Source organism: Oncorhynchus gorbuscha, linkage group LG01 (assembly GCF_021184085.1).
Source record: "Oncorhynchus gorbuscha isolate QuinsamMale2020 ecotype Even-year linkage group LG01, OgorEven_v1.0, whole genome shotgun sequence".
NCBI lineage: Eukaryota > Metazoa > Chordata > Actinopteri > Salmoniformes > Salmonidae > Oncorhynchus > Oncorhynchus gorbuscha.
In genome coordinates, this window is record NC_060173.1 from 46,526,203 (window position 1) to 46,552,127 (window position 25,925).

Here is a 25,925-nt window from a genome sequence, read left to right on the forward strand (position 1 = left end):
GTGTTATTTATCTTTGTGTAGCATAAGATCAATCAATCATTCAATCAATGTACATGCAAAAACTGATATTAATCAACCTGCAGTAGAGCATATATGATATTATGATGATTATAATAATTATATTATGGTAACATTTAGCCTTTTTTCGGGTACCACCGCAGTGACATTAGTTCCCTTGAGGTGGCAAAAATTCATAATTGTACCTTATGTTGGGTATTCTTAAGTATATTGAGGATACACAAAATGTGTTTGTACCCTGGGAAACAGAAATGTACCTTCACATTGTGTGTGTGGGGATTGTACCATTATATTGAAAATATAGGGTACAAACATTTACCATTATACTCTGTATGTGCCCTAAAAGGCATCGAACAGTACCATGTGAGATCATTATGTGTACCTCTGAAGGTACATTGTGCATTTTGATATTTTTGTACCCCAGGGAACGATACTGTACCCTCATTCCTAAGAGTGCATAGGCCGAAAGAGAGACCCTGTGAGAATGTGTGTCGAAGGTTATGCAATCGGCCCACCACACTGAGACGGCACAGACCTCTAGTGTGCTGCATGGAGCGTGTGGGTGTGTGTGTGAGAGAGAGCGAGTGTGTGGGGGTTTCTGAATGGAACTAGAGGGGGGTAGAAGAGGGTGCAGAGCAAAGTAAACGAGAAGCTCATTGAAGGCTGAACTTAAGTTTGGAGTTACCGAGATCCCCCGCCCCTCCATGCACGTTATATAGTAAAACCTAGACACCAACAGGCCAATATCTGGCTAACCATTCGAACCATCAGACTGTCTTTATTATGAAAGGTGAGTACCACTGGGTGAAGAAAATGCTTACTATCCCATGCATCTGTACTGATGAAAGCATTAGGCACAATTACAGTGACATATTTCCTACTTTATTTTAGGCTAGCATGAGTTTGGCTCTTCTAAAAATATGTTTGTTGAATGGTTACGTTTAATGAATATTCTGTGAGCACTTGGTAATCTTAGATGTTGGCTCTGCTTCATGCTTGGTTTGTCTTTATGAAGATATCTCATCTGGTTTGGTGATGCTTCCTTATTAGGGCATTTGGTGACAAATTACTTGGCATTTTTCTGATTGTACAATGTTGAAAACTGTAGCTGACGTTGGGAATAGTCTAGATGTTGCCCTATCGAGTAGAGCTATTGTCCATGGAGCGTGTCCAGTCTTTAAGATATTCAAGACATGGACATACTCTGAGAAGAGAGAAGGTCGACAGCTCTTCTCTTGGTGACCACATTCAAATGCATTAAACATCTAAACAATTTCAAATGCAATGTGTTGCTGTATAGGGATGGTTATTAACAAACCCTACTGACCTGGTTAACCTTGGCTAATTAATCACTTTTGGAGGCATGCATGATTTACCTTGCTCTTTTGTCTTTAGAGTTACATTTAAATTGGGTTGTTGTCTTATTTGGCAATGCACCCTACACAAGGAGATGTTATATCACCCTTTAAACACCCTTTACACAGTATGACATAAGCTTACAGATAGTTTGGGTTTATGCCATGCTTATGAAGACTGTGTAAAGCATTTATAAGTTAGTAGTTATTTTAAAGCGGGACCATCCCCCAACTCCATCATGTAATTACAAGATAATTATTAAGCTACTGTATTGTAGCTTAGTTAATGTAGCTTAGCAACAATATTGTGGCTAGAGTAACTGCATAATTACTCAACAGGAATACAGTGAGATCATCCATATGTAATGTGTTTGTCACGCCCTGACCTGAGTATTCTTTGTTTTCTTTATATATTTTGGTTAGGTCAGGGTGTGACGAGGGTGGTATGTGTGTTTTTGTCTCATCTAGGGGTTTTGTATGTCTATGTGTGTCTAGTCTAGGCATATTGTAGGTCTATGGTGGCCTGGATTGGTTCCCAATCAGAGGCAGCTGTTTATCGTTGTCTCTGATTGGGTAACCTATTTAGGTTGCCATTTTCCAGTTTGGGTTCGTGGGTTATTGTCTATGTGATGTTGTATGTTAGCACAGAGTTTCTATAGCGGTCACGGTCGTCTGGTTAGTTTGTATAGTGTACGTCGTGTTAATTTGTCCATTCATTAAAGTATGCATTCACACCACGCTGCGCTTTGGTCTCCTCAATACGACGATTGTGACAGTGTTACCACAATAGATGCAGTCAGAGCCACAGGGGAAGTTATTCTCTGTACGTTGCCCATCCTAAGCTGCTGCACTTTTATGGTAAATGGGACTGATCTACAATATTATTGTTTTGTTCTGTCAGACAGACAGGGTTATGGGCATACAAAACCATTCAGTACAGTAATATTTTTAGTAATAGTTTTGAATATGGTTCTTGATTTTCTGGTTCTTAAAAGATTCTGCTTTTTTTGCTCTATGATACGGGGCCCTTCTAGCAGACCTGATCCTGTGTTGGAAATCCATTTAATAGTTTACATTTTCACTGGTGGTTTTCACTTAGTTGTGTCCTCAACTGATCCAGGAACTTGTGCCTTGACAGTACATTTTGATCACATTCAATAGGTTGAGTTTTCACACAGATCTACAGTACCAGTCAAAAGTTTGGACACACACATTCCAGGGTTTTTCTTTATTTGTACTATTTTCTACATTGCAGAACAGGCAGTTAACCCACTGTTCCTACGCTGTCATTGAAAATAAGAATTTGTTCTTAACTGACTTGCCTAGTTAAATAAAGGTAAAAATAAATAAACATCAAAACTATGAAATAACACATTTGGAATCATGTAGTAACCCAACAAGTGTTAAACAAATCAACATATACTTTATATTTGAGATTCTTCAAAGTAGCCACCCTTTGCCTTGATGACAGCTTTGCAGACTCTTGGTATTCTATCAACCAGCTTCACCTGGAATGCTTTCCAACAGTCTTGAAAGAGCTGCTTTTCCTTCACTCTGCGGTCCAACTCATCCCAATTTGGTTGAGGTCGGGTGATTGTGGAAGCCAGGTCATCTGATGCTGCACATCAAGGCAAAGGGTGGCTACTTTGAAGAATCTCAAATATAAAGTATATATTGATTTGTTTAACACGTTTTTGGTTATTACATGATTCCATGTGTTATTTCAAAGAAAATAGTCCAAATAAAGAAAAACCCTTGAATGAGTAGGTGTCCACTTTTAACTGGTACTTTTAGCATTCACTTAACTTATCGCGAACAAACAATGGGACTCAGATATTGGAGAATAGAGAACATTGATGTAGAGCATTGCAGTAGTAAAGCATTGCAGTAGTCTAACCAAGAAGTTAAAAAAAGCATGGATTAATTTTTCTGCATCATTTTATGACAGAAAGTTTCAGATTTTTGCAATGTAACGTAGATGGAAAAAAGCTGTCCTTGAAACAGTCTTGATATGTTCTTCAAAAGAGAGATCAGGGTCCAGAGTAACCCAGTTTTATTTGAGACGACTGTACAACCATTAAGATTGATTGTCAGATTCAACAGAAGATCTCTTTGTTTCTTGGGACCTAGAACAAGCATCTCTGTTTTGTCCGAGTTTAAAAGTAGAAAGTTTGCAGCCATCCACTTCCTTATGTCTGAAACACATGCTTCTAGCGAGGGCAATTTTGGGACTTCACCATGTTTCATTGAAATGTACAGCTGTGTGTCATCCACATAGCAGTGAAAGTTAACATTATGTTTTCGAATGACATCCCCAAGAGGTAAAATATATAGTGAAAACAATAGTGGTTCTAAAACGGAACCTTGAGGAACACCGAAATGTACAGTTGATTTGTCAGAGGACATACCATTCACAGAGACAAACTGATATCTTTCCGACAGATAAGATCTAAACCAGACGAGAACTTATCCGTGTAGATCAATTTGGGTTTCCAATATCTCCAAAAGAATGTGGTGATCGATGGTATCAAAAGCAGCACTAAGGTCTAGGAGCACGACGACAGATGCAGAGCCTCGGTCTGAAGCCATTAAAAAGTAATTTACCTCCTTCACAAGTGCAGCCTCAGTGTTATGATTGTCACGCCTTGGTCATTGTATCTTGTGTTTTTGTTATATGTTTGGGTAGGCCAGGGTGTGACATGGGTTTATATGTTGTATTTCGTATTGGGGTTTGTATTAATTGGGAGTGTGTATTAGTAGGGGTGTGTCTAGTTAGGCTTGGCTGCCTGAGGCGATTCCTAATTGGAGTCAGCTGATTCTCGTTGTCTCGGATTGGGAACCGTATTTAGGCAGCCTGAGTGCGCGTTGTAATTCGTGGGTGATTGTACCTGTCTTTGTGTTAGTCACCAGATAGGCTGTATTAGTTTCTCTCGTTTGTTGTTTTCGTATTTTCAGTTATTTCATGTACCGCTATTTTCTTCATTAAAAGTCATGAGTAACCTACACGCTGCATTTCGGTCTGACTCTCTACAAAAAAACAGATGAAGTTCATTACAATGATGGGGTCTAAAACCAGACTGAAGCATTTTGTATACATTGTTTGTCTTCAGGAAGGCAGTGAGTTGCTGCGCAACAGCCTTTACTAAAACTTTTGAGAGGAATGGAAGATATAGGATGACTGACAGTGAAGGTGAACAGATGGTCACAGATCAGGTGACAGAGGAATGGATGAGACTGAGGCAAGAATTGTGAATTGTAAAGAATTGTAAAGTGGTATATTTACTGGGTAGTTTGTCTGTGCTGCATCACAAAGGAAACAGAATAACATGTATCCAATCAAATTCATAATCATAAAGATCAAATCATAACAATCATTCTCATTATTAACATAAATAGGTAATTCAGCAATCCAGTTCATTAAGAAGTCAATAGGAATCACCCTTGAGGCATTTAGGCTCGTAACTATTTATCATAATCATGAGAAGAATAGTACAAATAATTAAAACAGTGATTGGTTATTCAATCTATAAACCCCATCACTTTGATATCAGAATGCAAACAATGACGTTTCATATTTCACCCTTTCAAGTTTGTCTTCATATGTACATGTAATTTCATTACATATTACCCATATATCGATGGCATAATTGGCCAGTGATGATCTGTTGGGCCATGATCATTGACCATTTACATTACAATAGGTTTGAAGCGTGCGCACAAAGCCGCGCTCCGCGGTAATAACCATAAACAATACCTGATGGCCTGCTCTCCTGATCGCAACAGATAGTTCAGAGGACAGGATCAGATGAAAGGTAACAGGTTTGGTGGATTTACGTGGATTCATGGACGCACAGAACTTCTGGATTAGACGGAGTTAAGGAAGAGAAAGCAGCGAGATCGGGCGAAAGCAACCCTGCTGAGCAAGTGGCCATGAATTAATGGATTCTTCCACCAACTCCATGAGCCTTTTCTACAATAAGGGATTGTAGCTTTTACCTGGATTCACCTGGTCAGTCTATGTCATGGAAAGAGCAGCTGTTCTTAACATCTTGTATACATCTTGTATATGAACTGGTTGTTCAAACCACCTAAAACCAATTTAGGCATATAAACTCAGCAAAAAAAGAAACATCTTCTCACTGTCAACTGCGTTTCTTTTCAGCAAACTTAACATGTGTAAATAATTGTATGAATATACAAGATTGAACAACTGAGACATAAACTGAACATGTGGCTAACAGAAATAATGTGAATAATGTGTCCCTGAACAAAGGGGGAAGGGGGGTTACAGTCAGTATCTAGTGTGGCCACCAGCTGCATTAAGTACTGCAGTGCATCTCCTCCTCATGGACTGCACCAGATTTGCCAGTTCTTGCTGTGAGATGTTACCCCACTCTTCTACCAAGGCACCTGCAAGTTCCCGGACATTTCTGGGGGGAATGGCCCTAGCCCTCACCCTCCGATCCATCAGGACCCAGACGTGCTGAATGGGATTGAGATCCGGGCTCTTCGCTGGCCATGGCAGAACACTGACATCCCTGTCTTGCAGGAAATCACGCACAGAACGAGCAGTATGGCTGGTGACATTGTCATGCTGGAGGGTTTCAAGACTAGTCAGTCAACTGAGACTGCTCTCCTCTGTATCATGGAGGCGCTCCGCACTGCTAAAGCTAACTCTCTCTCCTCTGCTCTCATCCTTCTAGATCTATCGGCTGCCTTCGAAACTGTGAACCATCAGATCCTCCTCTCCACCCTCTCCGAGTTGGGCATCTCCGGCGCGGCCCACGCTTGGATTGCGTCCTACCTGACAGGTCGCTCCTACCAGGTGGCGTGGCGAGAATCTGTCTCCTCACCACGCGCTCTCACCACTGGTGTCCCCCAGGGCTCTGTTCTTGGCCCTCTCCTATTCTCGCTATACACCAAGTCACTTGGCTCTGTCATAACCTCACATGGTCTCTCTTATCATTGCTATGCAGACGACACACAATTAATCTTCTCCTTTCCCCCTTCTGATGACCAGGTGGCGAATCGCATCTCTGCATGTCTGGCAGACATATCAGTGTGGATGACGGATCACCACCTCAAGCTGAACCTCGGCAAGACGGAGCTGCTCTTCCTCCCGGGGAAGGACTGCCCGTTCCATGATCTCGCCATCACGGTTGACAACTCCATTGTGTCCTCCTCCCAGAGCGCCAAGAACCTTGGCGTGATCCTGGACAACACCCTGTCGTTCTCAACTAACATCAAGGCGGTGGCCCGTTCCTGTAGGTTCATGCTCTACAACATCCGCAGAGTACGACCCTGCCTCACACAGGAAGCGGCGCAGGTCCTAATCCAGGCACTTGTCATCTCCCGTCTGGATTACTGCAACTCGCTGTTGGCTGGGCTCCCTGCCTGTGCCATTAAACCCCTTCAACTCATCCAGAACGCCGCAGCCCGTCTGGTGTTCAACCTTCCCAAGTTCTCTCACGTCACCCCGCTCCTCCGTTCTCTCCACTGGCTTCCAGTTGAAGCTCGCATCCGCTACAAGACCATGGTGCTTGCCTACGGAGCTGTGAGGGGAACGGCACCTCAGTACCTCCAGGCTCTGATCAGGCCCTACACCCAAACAAGGGCACTGCGTTCATCCACCTCTGGCCTGCTCGCCTCCCTACCACTGAGGAAGTACAGCTCCCGCTCAGCCCAGTCAAAACTGTTCGCTGCCCTGGCCCCCCCAATGGTGGAACAAACTCCCTCACGACGCCAGGACAGCGGAGTCAATCACCACCTTCCGGAGACACCTGAAACCCCACCTCTTTAAGGAATACCTAGGATAGGTTAAGTAATCCCTCTCACCCCACCCCCCCCCTAAGTTTTAGATGCACTATTGTTAAGTGACTGTCCCACTGGATGTCATAAGGTGATTGCACCAATTTGTAAGTCGCTCTGGATAAGAGCGTCTGCTAAATGACTTAAATGTAAATGTAAATGTCATGTCAGGATGAGCCTGCAGGATGGTACCACATGAAGGAGGAGAATGTCTTCCCTGTAACGCACAGCGCTGAGATTGCCTGCAATGACAACAAGCTCAGTCCGATGATGCTGTGACACAGACCATGATGGACCCTCCACCTCCAACCTCCCTCCACCTCCCTCCACAATCCCGCTCCAGAGTACAGGCCTCGGTGTAACGCTCATTCCTTAGACAATAAACACGAAAAACACTGCAGCTGAGCAGTCATTCCTTCATGGCTCTGTGCTACTTCACGGCTGCATTCCCTTTTCGGAAGCACATGCAGATTTGGAACCACTCTACTTAAGGGTTTTGATTATTAGTCACATAGCACTTTAAAGTTGTAGTTTATTTCTGAAATATGAAGTCCTTCCTCCATCTATGGTCTATCTATGATTGAAATAACTAACTGTTTCCTAAACATTAACCATGACGAAACCCTAACATCGTTTTGCGATATTGTGTTGTGTTTTGTTCATCAAAGTGATGACTAATGGGTGGAAAGCAGCTTTGTTCCTTTCCATCAATACGGGGACAGAAAGAGTGTTATCCAGTAGACTACCCGCTGTAGTCAGTCAGTGAGTCTGTTATAGTGCAGGCCTTTAAGAGAGTCGTGAACACTGGCCCAGTGGCTTGGCTTGAGGCTTGGCATGCTCAGTCCTCCTCAGTCTTGGTCTTCATTTCTCACAGCCCACACTTCCCCTAGTTTCTCTGTGAACATCTATCTGCAAATTGGCTATTTCTGTCCCGTCCTGTTACAAATAATGTGGCAAATGTTTTTTCTCACCTAGTTCAAAATAAGTGTGGACTGCTCCCCTGGACTGGAGACTGGAGAGATCTCAGTGTGAAGGTATTTCGCTTGTGGCTCACACTGCCCCCTTGGCCCACACTGAGCCTGTGAAAACCAAGGTAAAGTGTGATCAGGCTTCCTGGCAGCCTGGAGTTCTGCTCTCCTTCAGAGCAGCACAAAGAAGCCCTGGCCAATAAGGGTCTCCAGTCCTTTATGATGCCAAGCCTTCATTCCCACCAAACACCTTCTGAAAACAAGGGACTCTATTTTTACCGCTGGCTACAATTTGGCCCAGGCTCAGAAAATGTTTGCTCTCTCCCCTCCATCCCATCCACCCCACCCTGCTCTGCCAGCGAGAGGCTGAGCTGAGAGCACATTCTCAAGGCTTCTGGCACAGTGGGGTAGCCATCTCTCCTGTTGTTACGGACCTAAACTCAACATGAATTTGTTTAGTTTGATCTGTGACAGGAGGGGCCACTGGACTAGCCAAAGTGGAGAGAGGCAGAGAGAAGGGCGGCAGAGAGAGAGATAGAAAGAAAGAGGAAAAGAGCGAGGAGGGAGAGAGAAAGAGTGAGAGAGAAAGAGTGAGAGAGAGGGAAGAAGAGACAGAGGGAGAGAGAGAGAGTGAAAGAGAAACCAGGAGAGAGAAAGCAAGAGAGGGCAGCAAGAGGCCTTGTTAATGAGACATGACAGCAGTGAGCACGGTCAGTGAGCTGCCTGTTTCCTGTACAGAGAGAAACTCTTTCAGCATCACTGGCCCTGAACATTGGCCGGCTACGAGTTGCCCAGCTCGTATAGCCGTGGACCCATTCTAGCCAGGGAGAGACAGAGTGGCATATATGACATGTCAATGTGACTATGCATGTTTTGCACTAGTGTAAAGTACTTAATACTTTAATACTTTACTTTAATACTTTACGTAGTTTTTGGGGGGGATATCTATACTTTACTTTGCTATTTACATAACATTACTCCACTACAAGAAGATAATAATACTTTTTACTCCATACATTTTTTGCTGACACTCAAAAGCATTTTGAATGATTAACAGGACAGGAAAATGGTTGAATTCCCTCAATTATCAAGAGAACATCCCTGGTCATCTCTACTGCCTCTGATCTGGTGGACTGTCTGAGTGTTGGAGTGTGTCCCTGGCTATGCTTAATAAGGAATTCGAAATGATTTGTAATTTTACTTTTACTTTTGATACTTAAGTATATTTAAAACGAAAATACTTTTACTCAATTAGTATTTTACTGTGTGACTTTCACTTGAGTCATTTTCTATTAAGGTGTCTTTACTTTTACTCAAGTATGACACATGGGTACTTTTACCACCACTTCATGTTTGACACTTTCGTGCCTCCTGTAAATCCTCCTTTAGAACTACAGAAAGTCTTGAAATTCGTCCCTGCCTCACACCTCTTGCTGCTTGACCTTTGTTCCAAACATTCAAAGGGGATGCATGCACAGCCTTTGTTTTTAGTATTCCATGCTGTTGTCTTAGGAGTCTTCATAACTTATAGTTTGAGTCCATACAATGCCCCCTATAACCCCCATGTTCTTGAGCCACGTTCAAAGACCTTTTTCTCACCCTATTCCTCATTTCCAGGAGATGGTCTGCAGGGAGGCTTAGGGACTGTGAAGTTGTGTTTACTTTATGATAAGCCTGTTGATCTGGGAGTGGTGTGATAAAGATACACAGAAACCCCTCCCCTGCTCACGATAACTACACAGTCAATACAAGACTTTAGGCTGTGGTGTTAGCCTATATAATGAGGTACAATAGTGTTACTCTCCCGGTGTCTATCCTCTCCTCCACTCACTTTAACGTGTTGCTTCCTCAGGCGACATGGAGAGCCTGCCTAAGATGGACCCCTCCAATGACCACAGTCGGCCCCTGGACATTGTGCCACAGAGCGATGAGAAGATGAAGGAGAGGGGCCAGTGGGGAAACAAGGTGGAGTTTGTCCTTTCTGTTGCCGGGGAGATCATAGGACTAGGCAATGTGTGGCGCTTCCCTTACCTGTGCTACAAGAACGGAGGAGGTGGGTGTTAACATCACAGTGCTCAGTGACACGTCATTTTGTTCATATTATTGGTACATAATTGAGTACTCCTTCAGTACTATTGATCAGGACAACAGTGGCAGTTCATATTGTAGATGTATTATCATTTTAGCTACTATATTGTTGTTAACTGACCCAAAGCCTGTTATTGGAGTACATTGTGCTTTAACGCTATAAAGAATTATGAAGTGCATGGAATCTGTTTAAGGATGAGTAGTGACGTAAAACCTCAAAAGAGCTCATTTGGAGGTAAGTAAATCGTTGTTCAGCAATAAATCCTCCTAATAGATTGTGGATAACAATTGCTGTTTTTAGATTGATATGTATTTATGTTTCTGTGCTGCCTGCCAAGACTACACTCAAAACATATTAAACATGAAGTCCAATAGTAGCAAACAACACACTCCCGTTTGTATTGGCAAGATGAGAGAAGTCAAAAGATTAACACTAATTTCATTGAATTTGTTATATCCAACGACATTATGGAGACACGAATTAAAACACGTTTTTCAACAGGCTGAATACTTTGGAATTGCTCTTTTAAGTTTATTATTTTTTTTATATGCCAATATGTTGTGGAATTAGGGCTAAATACATACTGGCTGTCCTACTGTATTGTTGGGTGGGCTATGGTATTTGATACTCTGATGTCAAGCTGGTCAACCTGGGCTTGCCCAGGTCAAAGTTCACTGCTGTTGACTAAGGTTGTCTTTGTTCCTTCTCTGGAGAAACTGTTCTCAAGTGCACAAAGTAGTTCTGAGTGTCTTAATAGTTTGTATAATACTTGATAGTTTGTATGTCTCTAGACCTATCATTCCATCAGAACAAAAAGTATTGATGCATACCCACTCTGCACAGATGTCAGTTCAACGTCTAGATTTGATTAACGTATGGTTGAGATGTCAACTAACGATAATTCACCTCGAAATCAAACAAAAACGTCACCTTGTCATTGGATTTAGGTAAGAAGTTGGGTGAAAAAAAATGACATTCCCTTACATTGATGACTTTTTAAAAATCCTATCAGTTTTTCACGTTAATTCAACGTCATCACATACAATTTTTGGGTTGAATTGACGTGTAAACAATGTTGATTCAACCAGTTTTTCCAAGTGAGTAGGCCTATGTGTCTAGCTCCCATTTCTAATATATTTGTAAAATTTCATCATTAGCTAGCTAGCTTGGTTAACTGCAAACTTGACATTTTCAGAAAAATGTGATAAACATTTTAACATTATTTGGATATCCCACCCAGCAATGGATTGGTCGGATGCTGACTTTAAAAAATTGCGCAAATCAAGGTAGCATTTATCCTTTGGTACACTCCCATTTTAGTGTCCAGCCTTGAAATGCTGCATCCTTGTTGATTGGTTATGTCATCTGACCTAAAATCACAGTGGAGTTCTAACACATGCGACAACACCTTGTTAACTCCTCTCCTTCCCCCCTCTATCAAACAGGTGCTTTCTTCATCCCCTACCTCATCTTCCTGTTCACCTGTGGGATACCAGTGTTCTTCCTGGAGACAGCCCTGGGACAGTTCACCAGCGAAGGAGGCATTACCTGCTGGAGGAAGATCACTCCACTGTTTGAAGGTGATCCTCCTCTCACATCTACTGTTTAGAACTCCATTTTGTTTAGTGTGCACTGTATAGGAATGCCTTTCAAGGTCACTACACCCGGGCATGTCTGCTTACTGAATAGATTAAGAGAAGAAATTCTGAGAATGATCTACAGTAAGTGTGTTTTTCTGCATGCGTGTCTGCCAGTATGTACTGTAGAATAGTAGCAGAAGGTTGATGTTATGGTTAGCATGCCAACAACACTGGCAGACTTCCAGACTTCCAAGTATCCAACACTTCAGTCATTCAATTGGCCCCCAATAAGGACAATATGACTGTAGACCTTCACACATGAACCAGATAGGCTACCGGGTGAGAAATGGTGGAGTCGGAGATGAAAAAGCAATGCGAATAGAGTCATGGTTTTCATGCGTCATTGTATTCAACATTATCATAGCTAACCACAATGTGTAATGTGGTAACGTTCCCGAGGGGCACAGCAGTCTAAGGAAATGCATCTGAGTGCAAGAGTCATCCCTGGTTCAAATCCAGGCTGTATTACATCCAGCTGTGACTGGGAGTCCCATAGGGCAGCACACAATTGGCCCAGCATCGTCCGGGTTTGGCCGGGGTAGGCTGTCATTGTAAATAAGAACAGAAAACACCTATTTTAACAGGGAAATCATAATGAGTAAATTGAACACACCTGAGTGTCGTTAATGTCTCTAGGAACGGTCTCTGCCGCCCTCTGGTGACAGGTGGAGCCATGACACAATGCTCCCCTTTGTCCTTGCTGCAGGAGTGGGCTACGCCACACAAGTCATTGTGGCTCTGTTGAACTTCTATTACATCATCGTCCTGGCCTGGGCCATCTTCTACCTGTCCTACTCCTTCACCTGGGACCTGCCCTGGGCCTCCTGCAACAACACATGGAACACAGGTCAGAGATCCACCAGTGGACTTTTCCTTATTCAATCTCGATGAAGCTCTGCCTAAAGGCAGAACTAATGTGATTGGTATGATGAAAGCTCACGGGCAAAGTTGCTGGTTCGAATGTTACTCAACCCCTAAACCAACCCTAACCAATTCGGATTACTTCAACTTAAGTGATCGTATTTGCCTAAACGTTCACATTGTTTCTGCCCTCGAGACAGAGTTGCCCTCGGGAAACAAGATTGAATAAGGAAAACTCCAAAATGCCACCATACACAGAAACATCCCTGACTATTTGATGTCTCACGTAGCCTTACGTAACGTTACAATAGAGTTGGGTTACCTAGAAAAACCATAGCCGGTGTCCTCAGGAAACGTGTGTGTGAACTTGTTATGCATCTCTGTTCTCAAGATTCCTGCATGGAGTTCCAGAGGAGGAATGGCTCTTTCAATCAGCCACGTCTGAACGCCACGTCTCCTGTCATTGAGTTCTGGGAGTAAGTACTAAGTGCTGCTTAGAGTCTATTGTTTCTCCGTCTCCTTAAGGAGCTCGGTTGGCCTTCTGTTTATTCCTCAGCCAAATGGCCGTTGTCTTGCCAACTGGTGTAGCACTGCTGAATACGAAAACAGGCTGGCTTGAGGCTGAATTGGAGGGCTGTGTGACGTCCTGAGAAATAATATACATGACATGCTCCCCTAAGGTAAATAATTAACAAGCTGCAACATTACTATTGCTGTAATATTTGAGCTTAGTGTTCATGTTAGATATTCATGTCTAAATAATGATCACACTGACAGTCATCTCATATTTGTGTCCGTGTGTGTGTGTGCTGGTGTGTGTGTGCACCGGCGTGCGTGCATGTGTGTGTAGACGGAGGGTTCTGCGTATCTCCTCTGGCATAGATCATATAGGATCTCTCAACTGGGACCTGGTTCTGTGTCTGGCCATAGCCTGGGTACTAGTCTACTTCTGTATCTGGAAGGGAGTCAAGTCCACTGGAAAGGTAAAGGGCTCTATTCTACATCCTCTCTCTGTGAGCCTCCCTAATGTAGTTTTTGACCAGGAAGAACCTCTGGGCACTTCATTGATTGATCCCTTGATTGTGGTCCCTTAAAGTGCATGGTGCAATACATTAGATAGATGCAGACTTAGATACATTACATACTCTAGATACAGACATGAAAATGGGTCTATGGCTCGGTCATCAGCCAGCTTTTGACATACTTTTAAAAATAAGTGCTGGTCGGCATAGCTTTAAGTTGTTGTGGTAGTTTGTTCCACTTAACAGTGCAGTTGTATAGCAAGGTTTTCTTACAGGATAGTCTTTTAGATTTGAAACAGTCCATGTCAGAGTCTATGGCACTGAATATGACTAAGAGTTGCTCCTGGTCAGTCAGGTCACTTTTTCAGGACATTTCTATGCATTTTCGCAATGTTGCTTCACACCTTTGGACAACCAAGTACTCTAGATATGTGGTCCTTTTGAAGTCTGGCAGATAACGTGATAGCTGAGATGACTAGAGACCATTCAATGACTTTTTTACTTTTGTTATTAGTAGACCCTTGGTTAACCCATTTGTGACCCTTGGTGCTGTATTGTCCTGCACTGTACATACTGTAGCAGCATGTAACCGGAAGGTTGCTGGATCTAATCCCCGAGCTGACAAGGCACAAATCCGTCGTTCTGCCCCTGAGCAAGGCAGTTAACCCACTGTTCCCCGGGCGCCGACAACGTGGATGTCGATTAAAGCAGCCCCCTGCACCTCTCTGAGTCAGAGGGGTTGGGTTAAAAGCGGAAGACACATTTCAGTTGAATACATTCAGTTGGACAACTGACTAGGTATCCCCCTTTCCCTTTCCCATTCCATCCCCCTCAGGTGGTATATTTCACAGCTACCTTCCCCTACATCATGCTGTCTATCCTGCTCATCAGAGGGGTCACCCTGCCTGGAGCCTTCATAGGAATCAAGTTCTACCTTTACCCAGACCTGGGCCGCCTGTCAGATCCACAGGTACATGTACTGTACACACACACGCGCACACACGCACACGCACACACACACACACACACACACACACACACACACACACACACACACACACACACACACACACACACACACACACACACACACACACACACACACACACACACACACACACACACACACACACACACACACACACACACACACATTATATGTACAAACACACCAATACCATCACATCTGTGGGAAGTGGAAAACTCCCACAGCCCTTTCACACACACACACAGACACAGACACAGGCACAGACACAACCAACTCCCCCAACCACACACACACATTATACATACAAACACACCCATACCATCACTGTGGGAAGTGGAATACCCAACAGCTTGACACAATAACCCTATAGACTGACTTACCCAGTGTTCCTTTGACCTCTGCCTGTCAGCAATAAATAAATAAAATACTCTCACCGTCACACCTCTTGTCCCTAGTTTATGATGACAATATGTGTGGCCACATACAGTAGAAATTATTAATTTAATTCGTTGAGCTGTTGAAGTGACTGTTATGCTGTGCTTAGCATTTTCAGGGATCTAACTCAATATCACCAAGATTGTTATCAAGATTATCAAGATCGATCATTAAACAAATGAAAACACGTCTGATCATGAGAAGAACATGACATTGGAAAAACCAGGGGGACGTTGTCTCTCAAACTAATGGTGTGCCAGAGAATGACTGAATCTGTAAAGTTGGCAGTCTGTAGGAATATTTGACAAGTGGACGGGTGATAAATGTCTCATGAACACCGGCATGAGGAATGTGGTCAGCAAACACAGCTACTAGGCTAGTTCTCGTCTGGTTACGAGAGAGAGAGAGTTTTACTGACTGTAATTTTTTCGTATTTTCGACTGTTTGTTTGGATGATGTTGTTTAACCTATTTGTGTGTTATATACGTGTTGCACTCACTCCCTAACGTTATTGTAAATAAGAATTTGTTCTTAATTGACTTACCTAGAGAGAGAGAGCGAGAGAGAGAGAGAGAGAGAGAGAGAGAGAGAGAGAGAGAGAGAGAGAGAGAGAGAGAGAGAGAGAGAGAGAGAGAGAGAGAGAGAGAGAGAGAGAGAGAGACATTTCACAACCACTTCTCCATTTCGGCCCCCATTAACCAAATGAGTGACCTCTTAAATCCACAGGGGTCTTCTATGGATGAATATAACCCTGTGTTGAAGGAAGAGACAAGCTGTCTGTATGATGGGAACATCTGCCTTAGTGGCCGGGGCCTACGTTTTTGTCTTTGCACTGGACTAGCTAAGTCAAAGACTGTGTCCCAATAGCAACCCACACTCTATAAAGTGCACTACCTACAGGCCCTGGTCAAAAGTAGTACATTACATAGGCAATAGGGTGCCATTTGGGACACATATAGAAGTATTCCTGGCTGCTAGGCAGCTGACTGAAACGTGCCCTCAGTGCTTCAGCACGACTTTGGTGAATAGGGAGAACAAAGGGCACCCTAATTCAAATTGGAACTGTGTTATGCTGGTTGTTCACAGAGTCTGTGGTGGAAAAGTACCACACTTGGCGTTGGGGAGCCATAGCGATGGAGAGCCAGCATACTGGGGGGTGGCCATGGTGGGTGGTCACATAAGTGATGAGAAATGGGGTGACAGGTTTTTACCATAGAATGCGGAAGGTGTAGGTCATACACCTTCCTTCCACTAAAGGTATTAGCCAGGAGCAATGCCATGGTTTCTGCCAGCAAATGAAAAGGCATTGGTATGATTTCTCCCTCCTCTTTCTAGGTATGGATGGATGCAGGGACTCAGATCTTCTTCTCCTATGCCATCTGTCTGGGGTGTCTGACTGCTCTGGGAAGCTACAACAAGTACAATAACAACTGCTACAGGTCAGGGCTCACCTCAGAACACATGCTTACACCTACACCTCCTACTTACCCTAGTCAGAAATGACTGACACCCAACAATAAGCAGATGTATCTCTGTCTTAAACCCCCTAGAGTTGATTGACGCACCCATGCACGAATCTAATCAATATAATTAAAAAATCCCCATAAAAACCTGTTTATTTAAGCTAGCGATATCAGCTGTGTCTCATTGCCTTCCGAATCTTTGGTGGAACGTGACAGAGCTACAATGCTGTTTGTCAGACCACAAGACATCCCGAAAATTGGTCTTCTCAAGAAAACGTCTGTAGCGCCCAAACGGACACGATGGTGTTCTCCGTTTTGCTCTATGACCCCCCACAAGCCCCACGGGACTCATCTGAAGTTGGTACAGTACACTATGTGCCAACTTCTGTCTGTAGCATCCAAACCGTTTGGGCTACAAACGAACATGACCCCACTAGACTCTCAGGAAAACAAACTTGTTTTGTTGTTCTTGTTGTTCTATTACCCCCACAAGTGTCATGTGACTCGCCTGAAGGTAACTTGGTACCTGTTTTAAAAAATTATGGAAGTACACCTCAGGTCAGAAGTTTTAGAACACCTACTCATTCAAGGGTTTTTCTTTCTACATTGTAGAATAACAGTGAAGACATCACCACTATGAAATGACACATTTGGAATCATGTAGTAACTTAACAAGTGTTAAACAAATCAACATGTACTTTATATTTGAGATTCTTCTTTAAATAGCCACGCTTTGCCTTGATAATGGGAATTGATGGAAATTGATGTAAAATATATCACTAGCCACTTTAAACAATGCTACTTAATATAATGTTTACATACCCTACGTTACTCATCTCATATGTATGTATGTATATATATATATATATATATATATATATATATATATATATATATATATATATATATATATATATATATATATATATATATATACTGTACTCTATATCATCTACTGCATCTTTATGTAATACATGTATCACTAGCCACTAAGGTAGTAGTTTTGGAATTGTTAGGTTAGATTACTCGTTGGTTATTACTGCATTGTCGGAACTAGAAGCACAAGCATTTCGCTACACTCGCATTTACATCTGCTAACCATGTGTATGTGACAAATAAATTTGATTTGATTTGATGACAGCTTTGACCACTCTTGGAATTCTCTCAACCAGCTTCACCTGGAATGCTTTTCCAACAGTCCTGAAGGAGTTCCTGAAATAGTACAAATAAAGAAAAACCCTTGATAGTTTTTGCGTCCCGCCCCCACTTCAAAACCTTATTCCTTGTGATTTATTTTTTGACTGTACATTTTGACATTTACACATGTGCTCTTCAATGCATTTCAAATAAATAAAAAATGGTATCAAATCTTTTTTTAAATATTTTGGGGGCATACCTACAGGGGACCTAAAATTCTAAATCAAATAGCTAAATGATCCATGGTATAACCATCTAAGACTGATAAGTGATTTGTTCTGTTTTACACCCTAATAATAACCTAGTACGCTAATAACAGGTGGTCAGAAATATTTGTTCTGTATCTTTATCTGTATTTTGTACAGTACAGTATCTGTTTCACAATATGCTATTAATTTATCTTTGAAGTTGTTCATTTTTACTGTGACATACATACAGTACATCTGTTATGGCTGGTATCTATGCCTGGCTGACGACTGTCTCTCTGGGGTTATAGAGATTGCTTAGCGCTATGCTTCCTGAACAGTGGGACCAGCTTTGTGGCAGGCTTTGCCATCTTCTCCATCCTGGGCTTCATGTCTTACGAGCAGAACGTGCCCATCTCAGAGGTGGCAGAATCTGGTTGGTAGTTATTTTTAACAGACACACACAGACCTTTCTTGACAGTTCATCATTGGGGAACTGGTCATAATTTTTCAGAATTCAACATGTATTTTATTTTAAGTACTTACATACATTTCAGCAATATATTTTGGAATGTGAATTAGTAGAAACGCTGCACACCACTTAAGGAGCTATTGACTGTACAGTACATGTCCCACACTGTTCAAGAGAAAAACACTTTGTTAAACCGTGCTGTAATGGCTTTTCCATGATAATGACATGTTCATCTTTAAAATTAACTTTCAATGTTCAGAGAATTCATAGGTAACCTAGTAGTTTCACAATATAATTGGGTGGAGGTCAAAGTCCTGCTCACTTGATGACAATTCTGTAATGACCTGTTGTAAAACCTGTATTAACCCTTTCTGTACCAGGTCCTGGTCTGGCCTTCATAGCCTACCCCCGTGCAGTGTCTATGATGCCCTTCTCTCCTCTCTGGGCCTGTTTCTTCTTCATCATGATTGTCTTTTTGGGTCTGGACAGCCAGGTGAGGCTAGAGTAGCACTCTGTCTCCTCTCTCTCTCTCTGCTCACTCTCGTTTTCTCTTTGTCTCGCTCACTCACTCTCTCTTAGTCTCTTAGTCTCTCTCTCTCTCTCTCCTCTCTCTCTCTCTCTCTCTCTCTCTCTCTCTCTCTCTCTCTCTCTCTCTCTCTCTCTCTCTCTCTCTCTCTCTCTCTCTCTCTCTCTCTCTCTCCTACTCACTAACTCTCTTTCTGACACACACACACAATATGCTTGTAAACACTGCTCTAACAATGTCCACAGTGGTGTTTTTTAAATCAGTGACACAGCATCCCCTCTGTTCTCTCCACTGCTGTAGTTTGTGTGTGTGGAGAGTCTGGTGACGGCCATGGTGGACATGTACCCTAAAACCTTTCGTCGTAAGAACCGCAGAGAGCTCTTCATCTTGGTGGTGGCCATTGTCTCCTTCCTCATGGGTCTCATCATGCTGACAGAGGTAGGCCACAGCCTAAAATGCCACCCAGGACCCCGATTGGTTCATGGACGCTTGTAAAATGGCTGACCCTGGCTCTGACCAGTAACATATGCCATTTATCAGAAAATTTTATCCAAAGCGACTGTCATTTGTGCATACATTTTACGTATGGGTGGAAGATGGGAATCGAACCTACTGCCTTGGCATTCCAAGTGCCATGCACTACCAACTGAGCTACAGATGGAGAATGTCACATTGTCACGTGTATTGAAAGTTGCTAAGAAAAAGTGCCCAATACTGCGGGTTACTAAAATCGGGAACCTTTATTCTGTGCATGATGTTTAGCCTCTCTAACGCCTCAATCACACCAACAGTATAGTTGCGCAAAATGGCACGGATCAATCATCTGGATATGTGTGCAGCAAAAGTTCAACACTCACCTTCTGCTACCGTTTCTGTCAAGCCTTTCTATGCACAGAGTTTGACACGTACGTTTGATAAATCACTCCGCAACTGCCTCTGCAATGCAAGGCTGCAAGGCAAACGCAGCGTTCCATTGGAAATGAATGTACTTCTGGTGTACCAAAATGCAACGACACTGTCGATGAAATCAAGGCATGAGTTTGTTGTTCTACATGTGGTCTTGGAGGTGGCATGGGGACGATGAAATAGAAAAAGTGTTCCTAGCTGCCCTGCCGTAACGCAACACATTTCTCTCTCCAGGGAGGCATGTACGTCTTCCAACTCTTTGACTACTATGCTGCCAGTGGGACGTGCCTGCTCTTTGTGGCTGTCTTTGAGACTGTTTGCATTGCTTGGATTTATGGTGAGTTGTTTAGCCAAGTTATGTGGGAATGCATTGAGGGGCACATTAGCATGACAAATGGGTTATTTTCATTGAGCCATCCTCTGCCATCCAGCAGTAGTCTGCTATTAATAGAAGTGAAAGGGCATCTGGGAGAGGAACAACTGGCTGAATATGATATTATTAGACCATTTTGAATTATATATATTTTTGATGAGATTGATACAACTTTTAGCGAACAGTTAGCCGTTACAAATTTGTATTGTGTTCCAAAACGGAGCCTGAGGAAGGCCCGCAGCATCATCAAGGACCCTACACACCCCAACCGCGAGCTGTTCACTCCCTTATCGTCAGGCAGACGATATTGGAGCATGAGGTCTGATACCAACAGGCTCAGAGACAGTTTCTATTTGTTGTGCATCCGACTGCTGAACACTTGAACTGGACTGACCACCTGCTTTGATTCTCTGCGCCTTAGCTCACACACTGTAAACCTTAATGTGCTCTCATTACTCAACACTTTGGAGGAAACCTGTTGCACTGCATACATGTATATCTCAGTACAGTTACTTAAAGTGATTTTGTAGCCATTACTCAAACCGATAGTCACTGTGACCCTGTAGGCGGTCCAGATTTGGGTTGTCAGTTTGAAAATGTTGAGCAGCACCCCACCTAAGCCATGCCACCAATATAATTTTCCAGGGTGCCTTGCCTTTTCGAGTGAATTGTACAGTTATCACCCATAACTGCATTTGTTAGTGACAGAGATATGGTTGCTGAATTTGTTTATTTTCAGACCGGTGGCCTCCACCAAGTGAGTTCCCAGGCAAATATTATCATTATAATTAAACTCTTTATCACAATACACCCAAACATACTAAATATCAAGAAAACCTGCTCTTTGCAACTCAATACTAGGAAGGTGTTCCTAATGTTTGGTATACTCAGTGTACATTGCATACAGTGTCTCACAAGGCCTTAAATTGAGGTCTAGCTTTACGCTAATACAGTAGCCTGAAACTAATGGTTTTATACAGGCCACCTCAGGCTTGCAAGTGGGGTTGCAAAAATTCAGTAACTTTCCCAAAATTCCCAGATCTTAAAAAAAATTCTGGTTGAAGGAATCTTCCAACTGTAATTTATGGATAATGTACCAGAATTTTGCAACCCACATTATGCTGACTTGCAAAATGATGTATAATTCCTATTGGGATCCAGACAGAGTTAGGATATCCAACAGTTTTTATTTTTTGTCACTGGCAATCTGCATTCATAATGACTGCCAGTGTTAGGAACAGTGGAAGGAGACTACCTAAGCCTAAACTGGAACAACCATTTCAGTGAAAGGTACAAGAAAATCTAGCTAAATGAGTGGATTAGTTTAGAATTTGTTTTAGCTATCTTTGTGTAACATAAGATTAATCAGTCAATCATTCAACGCACATGCAAAAACACAGATATAAAAAATATATATGTTTTAATTACCTGCAGTAGAGCATGCTGGTAAAAAAGTACATTCGCTATCATAACTTTAAATTGAGTTGATGTGACATTTCATTTAGTTTTGAGTCAATACCACAGAAGCATCTTGAGTAATAATGACTTTTCATTTACTTGTGGTTTAACTTACTAGAAGTATTTGAGTAATTTCTTATTGTGATGTCGAAGGAATCTGCAAGTAAGCATTTCGTTGGATGAGTACACTGAGTATACAGAACATTAGGAATGCCTGCTCTTTCCATGACAGACTGACCATGTGAATCCAGGTGAAAGCTATGATCCCTTATTTATGTCAATTGTTAAATCCACTTCAGTCAGTGTAGATTAAAGAAGGATTTTAAGCCTTGAGACAATTGAGACATGGATTGTGTTTGTGGGCCACTCAAAGGGTGAATGGGCACAGACAAAATATTTAATAAGTGCCTTTGGACGGGGTATGGTAGTATGTTCCAGGCGTATCAGTTTGTGTCAAGAACTGGAACGCTGCTGGGTTTTTCATGCTCAGCAGTTTCCTGTGTGCATCAAGAATGGTCCACCACCCAAAGAACATCCAGCCAACTTGACACAACTAAGTTAACATGGACCAGCATGCCTGTGGAACGCTTTCAACACCTTGTAGAGTCCATGCCCTGACGAATTGAGGCTGTTCTGAGGGCAAAAGTGCAGGGGGATGCAACTCAATATTAGTAAGGTGTAAAGTTTGGTATACTCAGTGTATACCATGTGTACCCCGTACATAAGACAAATAAAACTTGAAACTTTAATGACTATCTGACCGCTGCTAACTCCTGTCTCATTCTTCTTCTCTTTCCTCACTGTTCCTGTAGGTGCTGACCGTTTCTATGACAACATTGAGGACATGATTGGCTACCGTCCCGGACCTATTATCAAATACTGCTGGATGTTCTTCACTCCTGCTACCTGCTTAGTGAGTATTTTTCTTCTCAACTCAACCTTGTTATGTCTCTTGACTGAGGGATGCCCACTGGTGGTTCCTATTGAAAAAGCATCTGACATTGCACAGCTCGGCTAATCAAATTCACAGAGATTTTGTAGAAAGTGGGAAAGGTTCAAAACGAGGATAAGACCCAAATGAAAGCAAGTCAGTGTTGTTGTTTTTAAATCAACACAAAATAATGTTTTTGACTCAACCTAGGACGTAGCAACAAGTGACTGTCACGGAGACACAACTGATTGCATTTATTTGCCTCTGCAGGGTACCTTTGCCTTCTCTCTGATCAAGTACACCCCTCTGAAGTACAACAATGAGTATGTGTACCCTTGGTGGGGCTACTGCCTGGGCTGGCTCCTGGCCCTGTCCTCCATGCTCTGTGTTCCCCTCTGGGTGGTCATCAAAATGTGTTCTGTGGAAGGCACCCTGAAAGAGGTTAGTCACACACACCACCCACTGTTTCACCCTCTGTTTGCTATTGTCTCATGTCATGGCTTAAGCTACTGTAACTTAGAAATCAATACAAACCAATATAACAAACCAATCATGTCCTGCACCTATCCTGTGTATGTGACAATAAAGCATCTACAATAGTTGTTGTCTATTTCCTCTGTTGTTTTGTAGCGCTTTACAATCCTAACCACGGCATCCACTGACTTACCTAAAACCAAGAAGGAGCAGGAGAAGCTGCTGGCCATCTTTCCTGGCGATGGGGACAGCCTCCGTCAGAGACACCCTCCCACCAAGGAAGGCTACTTCCCCGTCAACGAGAAGGAGTCCAACTGCTAGAGCTGGGAACATGGACCCAGACCCTCTGAGGTCCCATGTCCATTCCCTTGACATGGCCTCTCCTCAACGATACCTCATAACTGCACAACTGCGGCCAAATGAGCACGGATGCAGTGGCACTGGTGCTGCTGTGCCTTAGCTCTTTCTCTCCTGCAAGGTCTATCAGAGACAGTACCGACTACTGCTTCAGATGCTGTCCTGTTGTTAAGTCGTGTACACTTATGTTTACACACTCAATGCAACTGGCTCTCCGCCATCTACACTTCCATCCACGGGAGAGTCGGTCTCTCCACTTCTCTCTCCTACTGTTGCCTTATCAACCACGAACTTTAGCTGTGTTTTGCTGATTTCTTTCACCAATGGCTAAAGTTGAGCAGACATTGAAATGGTGTGATTCAGTGATTTGTTATATGTCCATTGTGGTTGAGACTTGAGAATGTTTGTCTGATGATCGCACCTGCTTTCTAAGGAAGCATCTTTTATTTTCCTTTTTTTCATGGACATCTCTCGGGCATATGTGTACACAATTTGCTATGATTAAGTATTCTTTTAGTGCATCATGTCGAACTCGCTGCAGTCATATGAGTTGAATGTAATACATCATTCTAATCAATATGTTTGTTAATTTACCTGCTAAACCTTAACTGACAACATTTCTACATGACACATGGAGGAATCAGATAGGCATATGCCAACGGACATCATCATGTCATTGTGGTTACAATAAGTAATACATCATTTAAAGGCAGTGAAAAACGAGATTTTCCTGTGTTTTATATACATTTCCACACAACGAGGTTGTAATAATACTGTGAAATTGTGAAAATGCTTATAATGCCCTTTTAGTGTAAAAGCTGTTTGAAAAGACCACCTAGAATTTCAGCCTGTTTTGATGACATTGCCAGTCAAGTAAATAGACCAATAAGAAAAAGAGTTCCAAACCACTCTGCCAATAACAGCCAGTTTTCAGTTTTCCTCTTCCTGCTCAGACCACTCCCAGAAAGTCCAAGAAAAAGAATTGCTTGAAAAATTGCTCTTAGCTAAGAAGCTATTTTTGACCATCTTAATTGAAAACAATCATTGTATGGTACTTCATTGTTACCTAGAAATGACTTGATATTGTTATAAAAATGACTGCATTGGACCTTTAACAATTTCTCATACGAACACTGTGACTTCAGATTGAAATATGTGCATGTGCTAAAATGTAATATCTTGTAATATATTCAATATCCAGATTTATGTCACAAAACTTGTGTCAAAAAGAAATCTGAAGCCCACCTGAAGTACAAGTGTCTCTGTTTCTATTGTAGTAACCTGTAGGTGACTAACTAGTAGGCTATGCTAGCCTGAGGTTGTTGTTTGTGATTCGGATGGAGTCAGACTTACTGTAAATGTATTGCAATTGATTCAAAAGCTTACTTGGAGATATAATCACTGTGTATTAGCATTTTAATCATAGTCTTATGTCAGTTTTTATTCTGAAATGTAATACATTAATATTTGCATTGCTCTCATTCTTGGCATGATTTTTTTTAAAATGGTATACAATCGTATATATATATTTTTAAGCTATATACCATGTCCAATATGTGATAAAGCACATGATAAACATGGTTTACAAACTAGTGAAGTATGGACTGTGTTGTGCAACATTTTTGCATTGGAAATCATTGTACCGTACAACAGTATACCGTATACATAGTGAGCAGTTTAGAGGTGACAGACCAGTTTCATACCTTTAATGCTCACACACACGGTGCTAGATAGTCTTTGTTATTTGCTTGTAATGTCTATTCATTATCTGCTTTTCCTTAGCGAACAATAACTTTGAACAGTATAAGCTCTTACACTTCCAGTATGTGTTTGTCAGGTCATGTCTAGTCAAGTGCAAAGCTGAACACCGTTCACATGCATCATTACAACTGACATTGTCAAATACAAATATTTGTATTAAAAGTTTTAAAATAAATACGTCATATCACGTCATCCCCCCCCCCCCCAACAAGAGATATTTGAAAACTGTTCCATCCGCATTCCAATGGCCAGAACATGGTAACAGTATCAACATCAGAGTACATCAATAACCAACAGAAATCAATCTATTGAGGTATGTGTGTGCTGTATGCCTTTATTTCCCTCCAAAAAATCTCTAATGTAACATATTTAGTATATGTGTGTGTTTACTATTGAGCAAATACAGGTAACAGACAAAAAAAGCTTTATTGACACACACTGAGTGTACAACACATTAGGGAACACTTTCCTAATATTGAATTGCACCCCCTTTATCCCTCAGAACAGAACAATGCTTAAAAATCCTTCTTTAACATGTCACCTCCCCTTCATATACAATGATTGAAGTGGATTCAACAAGTTACATAAGGGATCATTGCTTTCACCTGGTCAGTCTACAGTATGTCATGGAAAGATCA

The 25,925-nt window shown here is 42.2% G+C and overlaps 1 protein-coding gene across 1 annotated transcript; it reads left to right on the top strand.

The window, feature by feature from the left end:
- The first annotated feature begins 669 nt into the window (after positions 1 to 669).
- On the top strand, positions 670 to 25,118 carry LOC124008913 (sodium- and chloride-dependent GABA transporter 2-like). Its single transcript, XM_046320545.1, has 15 exons — positions 670 to 808; positions 10,002 to 10,202; positions 11,684 to 11,818; positions 12,585 to 12,725; positions 13,131 to 13,215; positions 13,590 to 13,722; positions 14,597 to 14,731; positions 16,520 to 16,623; positions 18,341 to 18,465; positions 18,882 to 18,994; positions 19,328 to 19,465; positions 20,168 to 20,270; positions 22,577 to 22,677; positions 22,966 to 23,136; positions 23,326 to 25,118. The coding sequence occupies exons 1-15, from the start codon at positions 802 to 804 to the stop codon at positions 23,488 to 23,490; spliced, it is 1,857 nt and encodes a 618-aa protein (XP_046176501.1). The 5' UTR covers positions 670 to 801; the 3' UTR covers positions 23,491 to 25,118.
- Positions 25,119 to 25,925: the final 807 nt, after the last annotated feature.

Coding starts and splice junctions, on each gene's coding strand:
- LOC124008913 (XM_046320545.1), top strand. Junction 13,216..13,589: donor CCTGTCATTGAGTTCTGGGA/GTAAGTACTAAG, acceptor ATGTGTGTGTAG/ACGGAGGGTTCTGCGTATCT. Junction 18,995..19,327: donor TTTTGGGTCTGGACAGCCAG/GTGAGGCTAGAG, acceptor CCACTGCTGTAG/TTTGTGTGTGTGGAGAGTCT.